General features: G+C 35.6%; 1 protein-coding gene across 2 annotated transcripts in view; it reads right to left on the reverse strand.

Moving 5' to 3' along the window:
- Positions 1-14,912, reverse strand: part of LOC149551146 (putative cytosolic oligopeptidase A) — a 251,797-nt gene that overhangs the window by 211,069 nt on the left and 25,816 nt on the right. For both annotated transcript variants that reach the window (XR_016352686.1, XM_089786726.1), the window contains exon 3: positions 1,737-1,860. Coding sequence is in view for 1 of the 2 variants with exons in the window: in XM_089786726.1 (XP_089642852.1) it covers positions 1,737-1,860 (124 nt within the window). In the remaining variant the exon portion in view is untranslated. The remainder of the gene's footprint in view (positions 1-1,736; positions 1,861-14,912) is intronic.

Genomic DNA, 14,912 nt, shown 5'->3' on the forward strand with positions numbered 1-14,912 from the left:
AAAATAGTTGTTTTCAAGAAAGAAACAGATCGGGAGGGACATCAACAACCTAAAGATCAATATCAGAGAAATATAGCAATTTGGCTTTAAGATGTTTGCTCTTAAATATTTAAAAAACCTGAGTTTCATCACAAAGGCAAAGACCTCACAGATTTAATAAATGAGGTACATTCTGATCAACATGGCAGAAAGGCGGATATTGGATAACAGTGCAAATATATATATATATATATATATATATATATCTCTGTGTGTGTGTGAATTTATAAATCATTAGATACTCTACCACATGCAATAGGATTTTGAATAAAACTTTTCATGTACTGCTATTTATATTACAAAAACTCATCTATTACTCAAAATTAGATTGTTCATTAAAATTCAGTACCTGTAAGAGGAAGTAAAGGACTAGTCAAATTGGAATTATTAAAGAGTTTAGATTTCCACAGCCGGACAAAAGATGATGCATCTGGACACCACTATGTTTAAATCATTTATTTCTCTTGCATTATCCTTCATATTCCTATTTCCTTTTCTCCGAATCTTCATATTGTAGATTGCAAAATCCTCTATATGTAATCATGGCCCTTCTCTGTTAATGATGTGGTGTTTTCTAATTCTAAACTCAGACTATGTCAGCAGTTCTGCAAGCCAGGTGCAAAAGTTATTGCAAGAGAAATATAAAATTAGCAATCAAAAGAGGAATGTCTATAAAAAGGATATGATATCTTTGAATCCGGGACTTAAATCTGAATCTCAACTTTTGGTCTAGCCTGGTTAGAAGTCCTCTAACCAATACAAAATAAAAATTCAGCTAACTCAACTTATCTTTTGACAATTCCTTTCATTCTCAAACTGTTCCTTGATATCGAAATATGTTCCATGCATGTGACCAAGCAAGTGTATCATGTCGTATGTGTGGCTAAATCATGCAATTAATGTCCTATTGAATTGAAACATAGATTTGGTAGTCTATTTTTCTCTGTCACTTTACTATTAGCATAGTGATCTATGGACTTTTTTTGTTGCATATATATACAGACACATATTTTTTTAAAAACCATATGTTTTTGTACGCATGAACCCAAAATGAATCCGAACCCAACCCCCAGAAAATTTAGACAAATTTCAAACCCAAATCTCGAGCCCACATCGGTACCGGAATCTGAAGCAGCAATTTAAACCTACACATTACAGATGAAACACACAAGAATAATGTGTATCCAATTGTGATAGAGAGAGGCTTTTATGTTATCAGTATTTTTGTTCAAATTTATTCATTACCATGCAGGAAGAAATTGATTTTGAGGACATGTTTTTCTTCTATCATAAAACATCTCTCGGCACATTTTAAATGAATTTTATATATAATTAAAAAGAATTGACGTGCAGCTGGATGTTTCTCACAGCCGAACCCAATATGATGTATCTGGACTAACACTATGTTTAAATCATTTTTTTCTCGTACACTATCCTTCAGATTCCTATTTTCTTTCCTCTGAATCCTCTTATTATACATTGCAAAATCTTCTAATGTAATCTTGGCAAGCCAAGTCCAAAAGTTATTGCAGGAAAAGTATGTAAACACATATCAATAGTCTCAGACTCTCATGCCTTAGATTAGAATATTCGAAAATACTCAATATTTTTATTTACAAGTATATTACTGTTAGCCATATATGTAAGAGAGGTATATAGTGGAAACAATCAAAGACGAAGATTCAGTCAGATATTACCTTCTACAATTCGCTTTTGTGCTTCACTCAGACTTTCCCAGTTAGGACCCTCCCTCAGAGCTTTAAATGCATTATAGATAGATTTACTCTGTCCCAATCTCAGTTGAAAAGCTATTTTTTCAGGCTGCATACAGGAAGAAAAAGTATGAGAACATCCAATTAAAATGTGAATTTCCATGACAGGAAGGAGATATAACATAAGTGACTGCTATAATGACTCTCCTATTTATTTTTTTTAAACCTCCTTTTCAAGAAGAGTAGAGAGGAAAGCAAATGAAGAAAAAAAATATCCAGAAGACTTGAAGGCAATCAGAGTTTATGTCACCCATTGCTCAAAGAAAAAAACATTTAATTGAACCTCATACTATAAGAATTAAGATGTGTCCTGCACAAATATTGTTGTACCAAAACACTCATCAGATTTTAGAAATGGAAAATGTTCATTAGAAGTCCAAACCAGATCAATCTAATCCCTTTGAAAATGACACTCAAACGAGAAGCTGGGTTTTGCTCACCAAGTATGCTACCCAAGAGACAATCCTGGGTCTGTTGACACTTAACAAAGCATCCATGTCTGTCAAAGTACAATCAAGAAGAAAAACGGATATTAAAATTTCCTTGAGAAGAGAAATTTTGGCTAAGGGGCAGGCGGCATAGGTGGCACAGACAGGTGCTGTAAGAAATAGAACATGAAGGCGTGTTAGGACTTTCTCAAGCTACAGTCAGCCTTTATGGCAGGTTCTGATGCTATTGCTCTGTGCTGGCACCTGGTGTTCAGGGCTGGGAATTATATAGAATGTGAGATATAATACGTATTTTCCCCTTGTCTTTTCCAAGATAAGATCTCTGAAGCTTCTCAGGTATTTCTGGGTTTATTCAACTCCATGCTTCACCTTTCAGGAATTTTTAATACTCCATTTTGTGACTTCATTTTAATCTGTTTCTGGGGTCTCCACTGAGAGAGCACAGAATTATGACTCCCGTGGGGTGGTCATGGTTCTTCATAACAAAACAGCAATGAAATTGTCAAAGCCTTGAATGAACAATCAGATATTAGATCCCTAGAAAAGTGACCTAAGAATAATCGTATTCAGGATTACGATGATCTTGTAGAATCTGGATTAATCTACAGATTCTTTAATGTCTGGCCCTCTCAAAAACCAGGCATCCAAACTTTCAATTATAAATAAATGAAGTTTGATTATATCTTAGACAAAATTGAATAAGGTAAATTTATTAATGTCCAACAAGAGACCACATAAAATAAGGTAAATTTATTAACGTCCAACAAGAGACCATAAGTGGATCTAAGGGACTGCAAAGATTACAACAGGGCCGCAGCCAACAGCGGGAGCACCAAACGGTGTCCGCAGAAAGAACAAAACAAGAAAGCAAAACGTAACAAGCAAAGAGACAGAACAAGAAACAAGAAGAGCCTCAGTACTTCCCACAGCCGAGAAGTAGCCAAGGACCAAGAAATCTCTTTTCAATTAGCAGAAGCCCACAAAAAAGTTTGAAGAAGGGACTCTGGTTTACAGTAAGAAGCGATTTAATCATGAAATATGGGAACGCCAGTTTTGACCCAAAAGAATAGATACCTAAATGAATTCACATCTCGGTTATATTGTCACTGCTATCCAATTTTGGACGGACGAACTTTTCAAAGTGATTGGGTACACAATAAATTTGTGAAAGTTGCTGAAATGTTTTCTCAATGAACGCTTACCAAATTTTGTACAGTACATGTGGAAATTGACATTACAAGGTTTCCTTTGGATGCAATAAAATTAAGGCTCATTATCAAAACTGCAAAAAACATGAAGACTATGAAACAAGTACCCTTACATCTTTGAATTATCATGATTGTAACACATTCTCCACAACTCTCAAAAACCTCAGGTAAGGAATGGAGGAAATTTTGAATGTGGTTAAAATAATCAATTCGTTACCATTGAAAATTTAGTTACAAAATGCATGCAAGGAGCCTTATGCATCTGCATCTGATGCACATCAGATGAAGATACATACACTGGTGCACTTGGATGCATGCAACTAAAAAGTTCGGTAATTTACTATTGCTGAATCGTGGGTGCTCGGCCAAACAATGTCTTTGATCTAGACTATGTTCTGATTTAGCTTAGACATCAATTCTATTTACTGCCTACAATAAAAGTAGTCTAATGCATGCTATTGTATAAGAGTTAGAACAAACAAAATTAAATGCAAGTCAACATCAGAGAACTGCCATATATTTCATTAATATCAATCAAGGCTTACACCAAGTGAACAACAATGGTACCAAGTGCTGATAATAATGATGCCCTCTTCCATACAAAGGAGTGTACATATAACCTCTGAGGGAGTACGACATAAATAGTCGCAAGCACAACTACCTACGCCTCAGCCATGCTAACTACCAACAACATGATTAACATTAACAACATTTAGACAACACATGATTTTGCCGACAGCATCACCCCCCAAAAAGGAAAGTCGCCTCCAAACAATATACAAGAAAAAAGGAATAATGTGAAAACATACAACCCACACTAAATTGTACAAAAGAGGAAAAAAATCAAGATAGGGAAGGCTGAGAGTGCTTCCTTGATGTCGTAGCAGGATGAGGGTAGTGGAGTGGGTGACAAGCGAGCCCGCAACTATACACCTTTTGCATTCTAAACTGGAAGTTTTGATCTGCTCCATCGTCTTCTTCACTATCATCGTTGCCTCTAACAGCTGCCTATCCTCGGCATCAAGCTCCCCCATCGAAATTGCAACGCATGACTCCAACATCACCAAATCTGCCCCAACCTCCTCCAACTAAGACACCAATCTCTCCCTCTTTGCCTCCGTGGTTGCCCTCTCTGCCTCCATGCCTACCTCTCTCGAGCCACATCTCCCTTCACCATCCCTAACTCCATTCAAGTTGTCTAATGTGTGGACGAGATATGCTCGGAGAGGCATAAAGAATAATAGCCTGCTCAATCTCCCTAAGTAATTTATCCATTTGAGTCTCTCTTGGTTTCTTCTAGAGTGCTCAGTCCTCCATCATGGCGAGGGACTTTGTGGTAGGCCACCCTCCGGACTCATAACATGCTTTGGTTGCCTCATTGCACTCAACTCTCATAAATGCCAAGAGCCTTTCCAACTCCTATATCACCTCCTTTTGAGCATGTGAGTGAGCTAAAGCTCTCATCCCCCTAGCTCCTTCAACCATCTCCTACAAGTGCTACTCAAAGTCACTCTCTCTAGACCCTCTCCCACTAAACTCTTGTGTGAGATCCTGCTCCACACTTCCTATCACAAGCGCCTCCTGAGTGGGCTTTGTGGCTAACTCCAATAACGTGTCCAGCTAACGAATAGGCTCAAAATCTATCTGTTCTAACTCCATGGACATATGTGGCATAGGATAGGTCTCACTAGTGAGCTATCATCATCCAAATCAATGTCCTCCTATTGCGTTGGTGGGTGGTGTCGTGGAGAGGTGAGGTTACCCTTAATCAGACTCATCAATGCCATATTGTACTGGCTCAAACATGAGTTTACCTGTGTTGCCTCCTTCTCTGGTATCTTGCCACCCTCTACAATCTCCACCTCATTGTGTGGCTCTCTCTCCTCTATCTCTACATGTATATGCTCTTCTGTTAGTGGCTCCACACCAGGTAACTCCATCCATGGTTTACACACTCAACAAGTTCGCACCGAGTGTATGAGTACTCGCTGGTTTTTTTTAAAAGCGAGCAACTCGAATGTTAACTCGTGCACCATTTAAGGCTGAAAACTCACTCTCAACTCGCCAGTAAAAACCTTAAAATTCACCAAAAATGCGGCAAACATTTTCGTTGTTAGTAAGCTGGAAAAAATCAGAAATAGAGTGGGAAAGATGCAGCATTTTTGTTGTTTCCCTCTTTGCATAGTTTCTATTTTTTTCTTCTATCCAAGTCTTTAAAAACCCTACTCACACAACAGAAAACACACAACAGGATTTGACAGTGTTTTCCCGTCACCAAAAATCAGGTTAGTAATTTGTATTTCTGCCAAAAGAATAGCAGCAGATTTAATAATCTGTAATAGCAAGTCTTGCCTGTTCTATGCGCATATGTTTTAACCTCTTGAGGAGAAAATGAAATTACCGGTGACAAAATTTCTGATTCTCATCCATTAATTTTATTTTTTTTTTCTTCCGTTGAAGATGAAGCCATTCCATATAGTTTTCATTGTAATATTTTTAAGGTTGACAAATTAATAGCCTTAAGTTTTAAGCTTAAATTTAATACAGTTTAAGTTTTATCTTTTATCTTTGAATGTACTTAGAGCTCAATTTGTTTTTTTTATGGCTTACACCCAAATCGATTAAAAATAAATCAATTCAATATAATTCTAAGGTTTTAAATTTAATATAGTTTGAACTTTAAATTTTAAATGTATACCATTCAAATTTTTTAAGTAGTTAGATTTCATTGTCATTACTTTTTTATACTAGGAGCAATTGATCGATTAATATTAAGATTAAAATTTTATGAGTTAAAAGTTTATATGTTTAAAAATTTAAATTTAAATGTTATTATTTTTAAAATTGTTTTATGTTTAAATATTGTATAAATGTAAATGATTTTAATATTATTTATATAGTCTCAAATATTTTAATATTTTAGTATTAAATTGTTAATACTATAAAATAATACATGTTGAAAGTATTAAATAATTTGATAATAAAACATTTAAATTACATCAAAATATAATTAAAGTTTATTTATTTTACCCTATCTTAAAATTATGTGTATTGCATTACCTATCTTGCATAGAATAACTATTTTTATTTATCTAGTACTTGGCTAATCTTTATTTAGATGTGAAAATTTTGATCTCGGAGTTGTATTAATTAATTTAAATATTTTTTAACTGAATATTTTAATATTGCTTAATATATTTAAAGTTAATATATATAAATGTTGAAATATTTATTATTTAAATTTCATTCCTTATTATTGTCTTTTTTTAATATTTTAATATTGATGTAAATAGAAAATTAATATTGTTTAAAACATTAAAATTGTAATGTATACAAATTAAAAAATGTCTATAATGATTATACTAAGTTTTAATCAATATAATAATATCTATAATAAATTAATTACAATATATTTTATTATACTTTTTGCAACTATTAATAAATATATTAGATTTAAATAAACTTTATATTTTTACTAATCATTACAAAAAGTTTTATAAAGTAGGCATTCATATTAATGAATTGTTTGTAAATATAATAAATGTAGTGAAAACTATTTATAATCTATGTTACCCCAAGTTTCCAGAACAAGGGGACAGGGGGACAAGGAAACGGATTTCCAAGATGATTTTTTTTGGCTGAAATAGGGGACGGAAGGGGATGGCTATATATATATATGAATTTCAAAATTACATAACATTGTCACATTCATCATAGCAACATGGTTTAAAATTATCAATTTCATTCATCAAATCAGCATAGAACATAGCAACAAATCGAATCATCGTCTAAGAATTGGAACATAGGATGACATCAAATGAGAGAATCAATCTTCCATAGATTAGAGTTTAGAGCCCTTTCTTGTGGGTTTTGGAGGAAAACCAAATTTGTTGTGCCAAATCTTCGTAGACGGGTAGCAGCCATCTTGTTTGGGCAGTAATCAGCTACAACAATTTATTTTCTAGGCAATTATTGTTGCTATCAGAGCATTATCAAAGCTGAAAACAATCTAAGTATTCCTCAACCCAGCAGCAATCATTTCAAGGTCTGTAATATGAATATTAAATAGAAGTCTAATTTACAATCATTTTCAGGTTTGCTTTGGTGAACAAAAGTTGAAGTTTTAATTTTCAGTCATAGTTGGATGCTAAGTTTGTAATGGCTTCCAAATAAAATCTTTCAACATGGGCTACATTAACATATTTTATTATTTTAATGTGGGGCTAGCGAATGGGCAGAAAATCACCATTTATTAATTTTTTTAAGTTGAATTTTATTTTAAAAATTGGAAACTTCTGTAAAGTTTCTACAAATCCTTGGATTGAATATGGATTAAATTCTGCCCTCTCTATCTTCTTATAACTTGCTGTGAGTAACTTCAGATTGTTGCCTATAATTGGATTAGAAATGTAAATCAGAATTCTGTGTTTTACTTCTACAATTCATATGAAGGCAGTAATGACTAAGGAGCAGACTTATATTAATCTTGTGTGCTCTTAGACTTCATCCTTACCCTCTATAAGTATAGGGGTCAAGGGACATGTCCTTTCTCTTCAACAAATCACTTGCCTAACCTCTAGAAGTTAGTGACTTTCTAAGGGTAATTAATATTAATTATAAACACAAACTAATATGGTTAGATTAATACTAAACAACCTCTCTGATGATAGACGCCGATCTTGAAGAAGGAATATTGCAAAGACTTGTTCCTCTACTTATCATGCTATATCAGATCAGATTGATCTGTTATCAGATTAGAATGATTAACAAGTTACAGATTTAACAGCTTCAAGCAGTCCCCAGGATGGATGGGAAACGGCTATGAAGTCCTCGAGACGGTCAACACCATCTGGAAACGCATTGACCGTTTTTGAAGTTTCGGGGACGGGTTTCCGATTTTCTTGCTTGGGTGGGGACGGCTTCCCAAGCTGTTTCCAGCCATCCCCAAGTCCTCGAAACAGGGACGGTTTCCAAAATTCCAGACTTAGGGCTGGAAACGCATCCCCAGGTAACAGTTTATAATTTTATAGTTTATCTCCATGTTTATATATTTTTCTTTTGGTTACTATTTATGTTGTAGGTTGCTTAATTATCACAATGGCATCTGGCTCTGCATCTACTTCGAACACGACTAATGCTAGTCAATCTATTGGAAGGAAGCCCAATAAAGTCGTGACCCCTCTTGGAAACATGGCATCATGGGACCGGTAGCAGGGACTATTATTTGTACATGGTGCATGAAGAAGCATAGTGGAGGCATAAATCACCTTAAATACCATCCTGCAGGCATTCCTTGTCGTGATGCCAAGCCATGTAAAAAGTGTCCTGAAGAGGTCCAACGAGAGATGATAGCCCTCCTTGCAGCACTAGATGAAAAGAAATTGGAGAGAGCAAGGCAACAAGCAGCCATACAAGAAGCCATTGCTCCTACTTTGTCACGTTCAACAATAATTGAGATGGATGTGCAACACATTGTTGGCTCTACTCACAATCCACATATACGTGGTGAATCATGCTCTACCACTTCAATCAAATTCAAGTTTGTGCCTAGAAATGAACCAGGGTCAAAATCTTCATTGGAAGCAACTGGATGGAATGAGGTACACAAGGAAGCAGAGAAGGCTTGTGCAAACTTTTGGTATTATAACAACATTCCCTTCAACATGGCAAAGAGTCCATATTGGAAGAGTTTGGTGATGGCATTAACAATTTTAAGTGGCAGGTTGCTCCAAGATGCTATTCTAGATGCAAAAGAGATTGTTCAAGTTGAAAAGAAGCAATGGCAAAAATATGGATGATCAATTCTTTCAAATGGTTGGACAGATGGAAGAAACCGCACTCTTATCAATTTTATAGTGGTTTCAAATGAAGTGATGGCTTTTCTTAATCCTCTAACATCATAAAGAATGCAGAAAATTTGAGCTTAATGTTAGAGGAGGTTGTTTTAGAGGTAGGGATAGAAAATGTTGTCCAAGTTGTTACTGACAATGCAGCTGCATATGTGGCAGCTGGAAGGTTGCTTCAAGAGAGACATCCAACACTATTTTGGATTGCCTTGACCTTCTTTTGGAGGACATAGGCAAAATTGATTGGGTGAAACCAATTGTAGATGAAGCAAGAGATATAACAAAATATATATATAATCACCCATGGGTTCTTCAATTGATGAGAGAGCACACCAAGGGCAAAGAACTTGTGCGATCGGGAGCTACAAGGTTTACAACAAATTTCCTAACATTGCAAAGCATTACTACTTTATTGACTCCCTTGAAGCAAATGTTTGTGAGTCAGCAATGGGTAGACTCAACTTACTCAAAGAAAGCTGAAGGAGAAAAGATAGTAAAAATAATTTTTGATGGTGAATTTGCAAGTAGAGCATTAGAGATTGTGGAGGTAATTTCCACATGATTTAATTTTCGAATTGAATCCTTCAATTTTACTTTTGAACTTTGGAAGCATTTTGTTTCATTGCAAGTTGAAATTTAAGTTTTTGTTTCTACTTTGTACTTTGTAGTTGACTGAGCCATTGGTGAGGGTCTTGCGCTTGGTGGATGGCAAGAAAAATGTGATGGGATATCTTTATGAGGCAATGGATAGGGCCAAAGAGGTCATCCAACACTATTACAGGGGGGATGCAAATAGATTTGCCCCTATTTGGGACATCATTGATCGAAGGTGGAATAATCAACTCCACCAACCCATTCATGCAGCAGGGTACTTTCTTAACCCCAAGTTCTACTTCTCTGAGTCTGGTAGCTTCACGGATGATAATGGAGAGGTTATGGAGGGTCTATTCACATGTATTGAGAGGATGACACATATAAGTGCAACAAGAGACCTCATCCTTTTAGCATTGCAGAACTATAAGGCAGCTAGGGGTCAATTATTTTCTTCCAAAATGTGTGTACGAGGAAGGGATCCAAACACCAAGTAAGAAAAAGTGAATTCCGATATCTTTCAAGTTATGAATTTCAATTATTAATAGAATATTGTTTATTTAAAAAAAAAAACTGAATATCTTATTTGCAGGTTCTTGGTGGGAAGATTTTGGTGGGAACACCCCAAATTTGCAAAGGCTAGCACTCCAAATTTTGTCTCAACCTCGTAGTGCTTCTGGTTGTGAGAGGAACTGGGGTTTGTTTGATGCCATTCACACAAAGAAGCGTAATAAGTTGACACAAAAACGCCTGAATGATATTGTTTTTGTGTAGTATAACCTTCGGCTTCACACAAAAAAGGTGCAGGACCAGCCAGATGAACTCATTGATTTGGATGACATTGATCCCTACACTGATTGGACTGTGCAAGATAATGATCCCTCCTTATATACAAAGGATGAGATTGCTGATATGGAGAGGCAAGCTATTGAGGATTTGCCTGCAGCAGAAGCAAGGGAGATTGGATTAGATGAGATCAATGTGGTGGAGGAGGAGCCACTTCCACCTACTAGCATGGTGGAGCCAAAGGCACAATCTACTACACCAAGCAGGGAGCCAGATTCAAGCATTAGGACTATACCCTCTATCTCCAATTATTTCTCTAGGGCAGGGAAGAGGAAGATATGAAATGTTTACACCCGTAGCTAGACTAGAGGCCATTGGAATGTTTCTAGCTTATGCTTCTTTCAAAGGTTTTAAAGTGTTTCAAACGGGTGTTAAACCTAGATTATGTTGAGCAGCCAGAAGGTTGTGTTAAGAAATAATTTGGATTATGTATGCAAGCTGAAGAAAGCACTCTATGGACTCAGACAAGCTCCTAGAACTTGGTATGACAAGTTGGATAACTATCTACAGCAGCAAGGTTTAGAGAAAGGATACATGGACAGCAACTTGTATGTCGAAAATGAAGGTAACAACATTCTCATAGTTGTTGTCTATGTTGATGATCTCATTTTTGGTAGTGACAGCACTAAAATGAACATGAAGTCTGTTGATTGCATGAAAAATGAATTTGAAATGTCTGTAATGAGTGAGTTGTCTTACTTCCTTGGGCTGCAAATTAATCAATCAGCTGAAAGTATTTTCATTTCACAGGCTAAATATGTTAGAGGGTTGCTTGAAAGATTTAAAATGGAAGATTGTAATCCGGTCAGCACTCCCATGGAAACCGGATGAAAGCTAGAAAAGGATGATGTGTTGCCCATTGTTGATAAGACATTTTACAGGTCAATGGTAGGAAGCTTGTTGCTTGTTATAGCTACTAGACCCAATATCATGAAAGTTGTTGGTTATGTTGCAAACTTTCAAGCCACACTAAAAAAAAGCTAATGTTTTAGCGGTTAAGAAGATCTTTAAATACCTGAAAGGAACTGTTGATTATGGTCTTTGGTTTCCAAAAAGTTCCGATTTTTCTCTAACAGCTTATACAGATGCAAATTGGGGTGGCTTTGTGGATGATAAGAAGAGCACAAGTGGTTGTGCCTTCTAATTAGGTGGTTGTTTGGTTTCCTGACTCAGCAAGAAACAGTCATGCACTTCCTTAACTACCACTGAAGCTGAATACATTGCTGTTGTTTCTTGTTGTACTCAAGTAATATGGATGTAAAACATTTTGGTTCATTACGAGATTCAGTTAGATTATCCTATTTGCATGTATTGTGATAATAGCAGTGCTATTGACATCTCTAAGAACCCAGTCATGCAATCCCATACTAAACACATTCCTATTAATTATCATTATTTGAAGAAGCAAGTTGCTAGCAATATTGTTAAGTTGGAGTATGTTTGTTCAAAGGACCAGGTGGCTTTGACATTTTTACGAAGCCTTCTCGATCGGTTTTAGTATCTTCAAAGCAAGCTCGGTGTTCTTCTACCTCAATAGATGGCATACATTTAGGGGGAGCGCCTCATTGCTATATCTTCGTCCCTTAATAAGTTTCAATTTCAGTCTCAAGGTCATTGATGTCGAAGGGGGAGTATGATTTTAGAGGGAGTCCTATGTTTTTAGGGCATTCTGCTTGCTATTATTTTGAAATGAGGTTGTCATCAATGACAAAAAAGGGGGAGATTGTTAAGTTTATGTCATTGATCTCAATGGTTGCTCATTTGTGTCTGTTATATAGTTTTGAGAGGTTGCTTGTATGAGCATGATAGTGTAATCAAGTTCAGAAATATATCAGATGTAGCCTTTTTTCATCTAACTGGTCTGTGGATACGTGGCCAAGTGGCTAGATGATCATATTCAGACTTGCTTCTGCAGGCAAATCATGCATTGACTAAAGCATGGAGCATCTAAGTTTTTGAACACTCTTCTCTCATTTTGTCATGCCAAGTGGAGTTGCATTTCTGGGTTTTTAGCATTTTTCTCTTCTGTGTATTTACCTGATATGAAGGCATTTTGTAAGGTGCAATTTGTATGTCATTCTTTTTTGACCATTAGCACATGACCCCTTGTCAGCAACATTTTGGAGTTATTGTCAGATCACACTGAAGGTATGTTGTCTTATTCTTCTCTATGGTCATCAGTGATTTTTTTTACTGAGAGTTGAGTTGTCCAGAAAAAGTGTGGCAAACAGTAACGTTCTAGCAGGGACATTATCTAAATTTGTATTACCTGCATTCTGGCTTCGTTCAAGCAACAATGATGGTAGCGCTTACAAAGCATCTCTGGCAGTAGACCTTATGCCTTCGAAGTGTGAACAAAAGTTTGTTTGTTTTTTTGAACCATTATAGATGTGCATCTTCATTGGTGAAGTCTGGATGCATTTTGTAATGTCGCCATATTTATAAGAATTAATTATAGAATAAAATTATAATATAATTTATTATTATAAATATAATATATACTGATCAATATAATCATATCATTACATGACACTATTATAACATAAACAATATGACCAATAAAATAATATGATAAATTAATTAATTAAAAAATATATATATGAGAAACTCATGCCCACTTACAAGAGTGTTATTATCCACCATTTAAATAAAATGAATCATGCGTTGATTAGCAGAGATATGATTAAAAATATATATACATTCACCCATTCTCTTACAAATGGGCATGAACCATTGAAGAGGAGACGTATCTCTTGCGAGTAAAAACACCCATACCAATAAAGGGTGAAAACATTGCACTAAATCATCCACGGAGGAAAATCTCCAAAGATTAGAGAAAGAGAAACATGACCGGGATTCTATGGACGGCAGCATAGATATGAATCAATAAGATGCCTTGAGAATCGGCAGCGACCGTTGAATATGATTAGAATGGATGCAAGCAATGCTCCCATACAAATAACAGTTTGGCATTCGAGCACATAGACCTTCTACCAAGAGCAATATTATTGAATAGAATCACTACCACTAGAAGATACTACAGAACCGCATAAGAAAATACAGACATATTTGGTCACGATACATTTCAGATTGGGACTGGGTGTCAACTTCATACGCGGTCACCATTTTCTGGAAGCAATTAATGTGTTCCATGCTAACATGTAAGTTTATATATGGTCAAACTGTCAACAGATAGTCAACACAGGAGCAGCAACGTTGAATGAGCCAGATTCCACATTCAGCTTAGAATAGACATTGGATCCCAATCAGTAAGAAGAAAGCATTCAAAGAGATATCTTCCGCACTGTTAAATGGAAGATTTAAATACTATGACCAGGAGAGAATACAAAGAACAGAAATATTATATATATATATATATATATATATATATAAAAGGAATACTATCAGCTAACAGTATCCAAGGAATAATTGTGAGGTGCAATTGACAAAGTGTGAAACATCGCATGAGTGAGCTAATACATACATACTCTACGGACATTTGAAGATAAGGGAAACAGTTTCTGATACCTAATTTAAATATATATTTGATGATATCAAACGAAAAGGATTTCTTAAGGCAATAGAGTGATATAAGGTGTCAGTACAAAAAGAGGTGCCAATGATCTGATCGCAAACTGCAAACCCAAAGAGAACTCGGTGATAAAGAGAACAAGCAACAACACTGGGCTTAGCCTATAGTCATAGCTAATAGTTTTACGAGTAAGGATTTAAATGTTAAATATGACAGCTGCAACATCATAGTAAAAGGAAGAATGGTACACAAACAGTTTAACAAGAGAACAAATGCAAACATTTCACCACCAAACCCTTATCTCATCGAGTATCGTGTTCATAGTAAATTCATCACATAAGAAGTAGATTGAAACATCATAGATAGCCATAATTCTTGCATGTAACCTCAATTGATACCCATAAAGAAGTATGATCTCAGAGATAGAAGAGATATATAGTAGAACTAGTAATTGATATTTGTGAGAATAATTATCACTTCAACCAATTAGCAAAGCAACAAGCTGGAAGAAGTTGATTATGTTGAATTTTCAGATCAACCAGAACAGGGCACGCTACACGTTTCTGAAGTGGTTTGAATGGGCGAGAATAGTTTTGTTTTGTTTTTTTATAGAAATGGTTGTTGATGAG

This window comes from Cupressus sempervirens, chromosome 6 (genome assembly GCF_028749045.1).
Source record: "Cupressus sempervirens isolate cs-2001-9-10 chromosome 6, ASM2874904v1, whole genome shotgun sequence".
Classification (NCBI taxonomy): Eukaryota; Viridiplantae; Streptophyta; class Pinopsida; order Cupressales; family Cupressaceae; genus Cupressus; species Cupressus sempervirens.